The 6,780-nt window shown below is 40.1% G+C and overlaps 1 protein-coding gene across 1 annotated transcript in view; it reads right to left on the bottom strand.

The window, feature by feature from the left end:
- Window positions 1-195: 195 nt before the first annotated feature.
- The window catches only part of KIAA2012 (KIAA2012 ortholog), a 102,746-nt gene continuing 96,161 nt past the window's right edge, over window positions 196-6,780 (bottom strand). The window contains exons 22-23 of the mRNA XM_057304074.1: window positions 6,097-6,316; window positions 196-4,325 (exon numbers count right to left, since the gene is read on the bottom strand). Of these exons, the coding sequence (XP_057160057.1) occupies window positions 4,187-4,325; window positions 6,097-6,316 (359 nt within the window). The 3' untranslated portion in view covers window positions 196-4,186. The remainder of the gene's footprint in view (window positions 4,326-6,096; window positions 6,317-6,780) is intronic.

The raw sequence follows: 6,780 nt of genomic DNA, 5'->3' as shown, positions 1-6,780 counted from the left end.
TATAGAAAGAAAAAAAATGCCTATAACAAAGTTTTCTTGCATAATACTGGAAATTATTGTTTGTACATGGTACAAATAAATTTTTCAGTACTGTATAGTGATGATCACGACTTTGAAGCACTGAAAGCTACTGAAGTGCCTTTGAATTAAGGATTTAATTAAGGCCACGCTACGTTCTTAAATACTCGTGTTCTGTTTTGTTTTGTTTTTTTTTTAAACTGGATATTCCTGTATGGTTTGTATCTATGATATAGTTACCCAATCATGTTGAATAAATGGGCATGCCAAAAATTCTTAATTGATTTATATCAATAATTTTAACTTTTTCCTTTAACAATTTACAAAATGGTCTCTGCTTAGTTGAGGTTTGGTATACTTTGTTTATATTTTCCTTTTATTTCTTTATATCTTAAATATTTAAACCTTGTGTAAAATTAAAGTACCAAATTAGTTCCTATTAGAGGGCTTAACCTTTTAACTCTAACAAATCACAGAATTTAGTATATGTATGTATACACATAATCCAATTTCATGTTATTCCAGGTAGAATGTTATCGGAGTACTTTAGAAGAGCAAATAAAACCTATCTCTAATTTTATAAACCGTTATAGCTTAAATACCCTACTCAAGTCACCTGTTGAAAAATAATTGGCTTGCCTTATAAATTCCTATGTCTGACCTTAACTGAAAAATTATTTGTATTGTACATGTATAGTTTAGGTAAATTAGAGCCTTTAGACTGTCACCTGGCTTTTATTAAATAGCAACTAGCAATGGGGTCCATTTCTGGAAAATCCTAATTGTGTATTTCTGTCAGGCCTGAGTAACAAACTTGACAGGCTATTTGAGCTATTCAAAATGCGTGAGTATGTAGTTTGGTATCTTAATTTTGTTTGCATCTCGTCTGAAAGTTCTTAGCATTTAGATGGTGGAGCTTAGCTACTGGGGAGATCATCTTATTTTTTAGTTTATCGAATTCTTCTAAATACATTGCATTCTGCTATGGTTAACTTACTAAAATGTGCTTATCTGGTGTAGTAGTGCTGGTAAAATAGACTTTCACAGCAACGATTTTATAGGACATCAGATTTGGAAAGGGACCTTGAATAACATTTAGTGTAGCCGCTCCACTTGGTGCTTGACTGCGATATCCTAAACTTGTAAAAGGAGGGAGAAAATAAAGTCGGTAATGGTAATTTCCCCCACAAGGATGTTTTCCTTGAGTGCTCTTTCTTCTGTATTATTTGACATGCTCCTTTCTCATCTGCTTAAGCATTACTGAATGACTTGAATGAATGAATGAATGAATGTGCAACTAGGACGGACAATTTGGAGAAAAAGTTTGTGACATACTTAAAATCACGATGACTGATATCCAGTATTTTGGCCATTTTATTTCTGTTTCACATAAAGCAAGGAGTTGAAAATAAGCATCAGATCTAAGCAAGTCCAATAACAGCAATACAGAATCAAAATTAAGCTTGACTTGTGGATTGTAGGAGTACAGTTCCTGTAGAGAGCAAAAACTTCACAAGCATTGGTGAGAAATCTGAGGGAATCATCTGCAAATACTAAGTTTTTCAGGTGTCGACAGTGAAGTATAGAGTACGGCCAAAGGAAATTTGTGGGAAAATTCATGTTCAGATACTGCTTGCTTTAACATCCTTTTATATATCTTGCTTGTAAAGATCTTTCATCCCTTTTAGTGATCATTCTAGGATAGATACTTACTAGATACTTGTTGATATTTATTTATAAAAAATATTTTACTTATTTACTTGACAGAGAGCGCTCAAGCGGGCAGAGCAGCAGGCAGAGGGAGAGGGAGAAGCAGGTTCCCCGCTGAGCAGAGAGCCCGACTTGGGGCTCGATCCCAGGACCTCAGGATGGGGACCCGAGCCGAAGGCAGACGCCCAACCAACTGAGCCACCTGGGTGCCTCAGATACTTGTTGATATTTAAAAAGATGTTAAAGAAAAATTATCTAATCAAGACTATACCTTAATAGTGTCAGTATGATTTTAAAAAGGGGAAGTTATGGGGGGCGCCTCGGTGGCGCAGTGGGTTGAGTGCCAGACTCTTGGTTTCGGCTCAGGTCTCAATCTCAGTTGTGAGATCAAGCCCTACATTGGGCTCTGCTCAGTGCGGAGTCTGCTTGAGACTTCCTCTCCCTCTGCTCCTCCCCACCATGCACTTCCTCGCCTGCTCTCTCTAAATAAATGAATAAGTTTTTTAAAAATGGGGAAATTATGTGAGTGGTTGGATCTTAAAGGCACAAGAACAAACCCTCAAGATTTGTTAATTACCAGGGGCCTAGAACAGTGCTGTCCAGTGGGACTTACTGTGAAGATGGAAATGTTTTGCCTCTGCATTGTCTTAATAAGATAGCCAGTAGCTACATGTGGCTATTGAGCACTTGAAATGTGGCTAGTGTGACTGGAGAATTGAACGTTTTAACTTATATTTAAATGGTTACATGTGGCTACTTATTGGCCGGTGCAGCTCTAGAATCTATTTTGAGGAAGTGAGAATACCCTCAACAAAACGGCTCATTTTGCTCAAATGAACATTTATCAAGTGATCACCTTGTTTTAAACAGATATGACATCTTAGATTCTTAGGGTGAAATGGATGTGGTTTTGCCTTATAAAGAGATAAAGTTCTCAATATATGAACCAACTCCTTAGCTTATTCAGAATTACTTGCATTATGGAATTTCCATTTATCTACCACTCTTTCAGACAGTGTGAAATGAAATACTTAGACCATCTTAAGATGATGTTAGTCTTACTAACTGAAATTCAACTGAATTTACTGAAATTCAAACAAATGAAATTATTGGCCAGTTTTAGTCACCAAAGCTTCTGGATTTATGTGGTTCTAGAGAACATAAAGGATTTAGGTGAGTGAAAAGTTTAATTAAGTGTGTGTGGTAGGCATCTCCAAAGGCAAGAGAGAAACAAAAGATAAAATGAACTTGTGGGACTTCATCAAGATAAAAAGCTGCACAGCCAAGGAAACAGTCAAAAAAACTAAGAGGCAGCCCACGGAATGGGAGAATATATTTGCAAATGATGCTACTGATAAAAGACTGGTATCCAAGATCTACAAAGAACTTCTCAAACTCAATATGTGAGAAACAAATAAATCACAAAATGGGCAGAAGATATGAACAGACACTTTTCCAATGATGACATACAAATGGCTAACAGACACATGAAAAAATGTTCAAAATCATTAGCCGTCAGGGAAATTCAAAACCACACTAAGATACCACCTTACGCCAGTCAGAATGGCAAAAATTGACAAGGCAAGAAACAATTGCTGGAGAGGATGTGGAGAAAGGGGATCCCTCCTACATTGCTGGTGGGAATGCAAGTTGGTACAGCCACTCTGGAAAACAGTGTGGAGGTCCCTTAAAAAGTTAAAAATTGAGCTACCCTATGACCCAGCCATTGCACTACTGGGTGTTTACCCCAAAGATACAGACATAGTGAAGAGAAGGGCCAATATACACCCTAATGTTCATAGCAGCATTGTCCACAATCGCTAAATCGTGGAAAGAACCAAGATGTCCTTCAACAGATGACTGGATTAAGAAGTTGTGGTCCATATATACAATGGAATATTACTCAGCTATCAGAAAGAACGAGTTCTCAACATTTGCTGCAACATGGACGGCACTAGAGGAGATAATGCTAAGTGAATAAAGTCAAGCAGAGAAAATTATATGATTTCTCTCATCTATGGAACATAAGAACTAGGAAGATCGGTAGGGGAAGAAAGGGATAAAGAAAGGGGGGGTAATCAGAAGGGGGAATGAAGCATGAGAGACTATGGACTATGAGAAACAAACTGAGGGCCTCAGAGGGGAGGGGTGGGGGAATGGGATAGGCTGGTGATGGGTAGTAAGGAGGGCACGTATTGCATGGTGCACTGGATGTTATACGCAACTAATGAATCATCGAACTTTACATCAGAAACCAGGGTTGTACTGTATGGTGACTAACATAATATAATAAAAAATCATAAAAAAAAAAGTGTGTGTGGTAGGGAGGAGTGGTGGGAATAGAGGTCCTAGAGTGAAGTGAGGTGTGAGTTGAGGTGAACCAGATGAAATGAGACATCATTATAGAAGTTTCTCTTTTTCTGTCACCACCTCCCAACTTTTCAGTTTTCTTCTACCCTTAAGGTCTGGGTATTTGTAGGAACTGGAAGTAAGAGTAGACCCACGATCTGGAAATGTTCTGTGTCCACTGCAGGGCACTGGCTTCCTTATAGAGTTCTTGATGGAAATTAAGATGTTTCTCCACAGCAGCTTTTTGCCTAAGGAGACAACCCACCCAGAATCTCAATATGATTAAGCATCTTAGAAATTGCCCTTATAAGCTAGTAGAAGAACTTTGGATTTGAGCAATCATTAGTTAAACTTGGGGCGACTGATCTTGCATTTTAGTGGAAGATCATACTCTATTCGTTTAGTAACTTGTAACTAATGGGTAACATGAGTTTTGGAGTTTCATGAGCCTTCTACTGGAAAAGTAAAAGGAAAGGCAAAGCTAGCAGTTCTTAAACTCGTATTGCTGGAAAGGACTCCCTTGTTTTAGAGATGAGGAAACAGGTCAGAGAAAGAAATTCAAAGTACCTGGGCCAATGTCACACAGTGAAGATGAAATAAAGCCAGTTGGCATTAAGTTCTAACCCTTGGCGCAGTGAGGCTCTACGTCTTACACACCGCTTTAGTTACTTGGTTTTCTGCTTTCAGCTACTTGGACTAGCTTTACAAAACTGTTCAGCTTGCTTTTGGTCTCAATACTTACAAACCCAGTCCTGTCGCTATGATACATGGAATACATAATTTTGAATTTGAATCAAGACTTCTCTAATGATCTGTTTTTTAATTCACATAACAGCTGGGGGGAAAAACAATAGTCGAGTAAAGTCCAGGAGTGGAACATGCCAAGGTTAGGTGAAAAACCTTGAAATAGAATTGTTCTGGCTGCCTTCTCTTTCTTGTCCCCTAAAGAGTACTTATTAGCTTAGAGTCACCTTAAGTTATAGAACATACATTTCAGGGGGGGTAAACTGCCTATAGTCAAGATTGGACTCACACGGTTTTCTGTGTTGTGCCTTTATACCCTTGAATTTTGATGGTTCTATAGAGGGATGTCTATTTGTTGCTTTCACTGAGGAGTGGAAATTCATGAGAAAGCAACTGTAGAGGGCCTAGCTTTTAGAGAGTCCACTGAAACCACACTGCTCAAGAAATTCCATTATCAGAAAGATGAAACGAACATTACTATTGTAAAAGAATAGAGGGGGTAGGTATTCTTTGTCCCTTAGTTCACCTACCTCTTACTGCCTTTTTTTTATTCTTCCAACATGCCAGTTTCTTTCCTTCCTTTGAACCTTTGCACTCACTGTTTACCTGCTGGAATATTTTTCTCCCAGATGTTTATGTGGCTAATTCCTTGTCATTCAGGTTTCACCTTCTAGAGCACTTTCTCTAAGACGTTTTGCCCTGGCCGACCCATCTAAACTAAGCATCCTGCAATCCTATCACATGTTTAAAACTTTTTCTGTCTAGCATCTATTGTCAGCTAAAAAAAACCTGTTTATTTGTCTCCCTACCCCCAGCCCTAGAATGTAAATGCTAAGGGAGAAGAGACATCTGTTCTGCTTACTCCCAAATTCCCAGTGTCCAGAAGAGTGTTCGGCACGTAAGAGGTAACCAAAAAATACTGAGAAGGGCAGTGGTTCAGAATCAAGCAGTCTTAGATGTGGTCCTGGCACGGCCCCTAACTCACTCTTCAGCCTTGAGTCCTCTTTGGGACTCAATTTTCTCATCTGTAAACCAGAGGGCTGAGAGAGATGAAATCTAAACTCCCTTCCAGGTTCAATACAAATTCTGTAAGCCCTGAAGAAATTCTGTGACATCGACAGCAAAGGAATCTCTGTTTTTTAATTCTTCCAAACTACGCTCTGGAAAGTGGGAGAACTTCACTTGTCCTAAGGCAGTGTGAGTTTGGTACTAGCGCCAGGGACTCAAGCCCTTGAAACAACCCCCCTGGGGCAACTGTTCCCAAATATTCCCTACCTGGCTTCTTCCTGTGCTTGTGTCATGGCTTCCTCCAGAGCCAGCCTTGCTGCCTCCTCTTCCCTTTGCCTTCTCGCCTCCGCTTCCAGCCGAGCCTTCTCTTCGGCTTCTTGTTTCCTCCGCTGGTACTCTAGCCGTTCTTCTTCAGCCATTTCCAGCAGGCGCTTTTCTTCCTCTGCTAACTGCATTTCCAATTCCTTCTGCCTTTGCTTCTCAGCCTCTGCAGAATAGAAAAGGCGGGTAGGCTCAGGAGGGGTCTCATTACTGGAGAAAGTTCTCCAATCCAACTCCCAAGTCTGATTCCCAGAGACTCCGCATGGGATACTGTGCAGCTTACCTGCCAGCAGGCTGCCAGCTCCTCTGTGGGGATCATGTTGGGGTCAATTTACAAATTTAATAAGAGTCCTTTATCAAGTACCTACTATGTGCAATGCACTGTGCAATTAGTACAAAACCTTAGTGGAGAATTTTCCAGAGCCTGGGGTGCCCATGGGTGGTATGCATGTAGTTGGGGAGAGGCATCCCATCAGGGTCTGGAGAAATTTTGTGCTTACTCAGCTGAACTGAGCAGCCTACAGAGTGGCATCTGCTGACATCTGCTGAGCCTCAAAAGTGAAAGGCTGCCCTGAAGCTATCCAGACCTTTGTTTCCGTCTGCCCGGAAGAGAAGCAAGGAGCAGGGCTC

Source organism: Ursus arctos, unplaced genomic scaffold, assembly GCF_023065955.2.
Source record: "Ursus arctos isolate Adak ecotype North America unplaced genomic scaffold, UrsArc2.0 scaffold_1, whole genome shotgun sequence".
Lineage (NCBI taxonomy): Eukaryota > Metazoa > Chordata > Mammalia > Carnivora > Ursidae > Ursus > Ursus arctos.
Note: the sequence above shows the minus strand (reverse complement) of the source record. Positions and strands in the feature narration are given on the sequence as shown.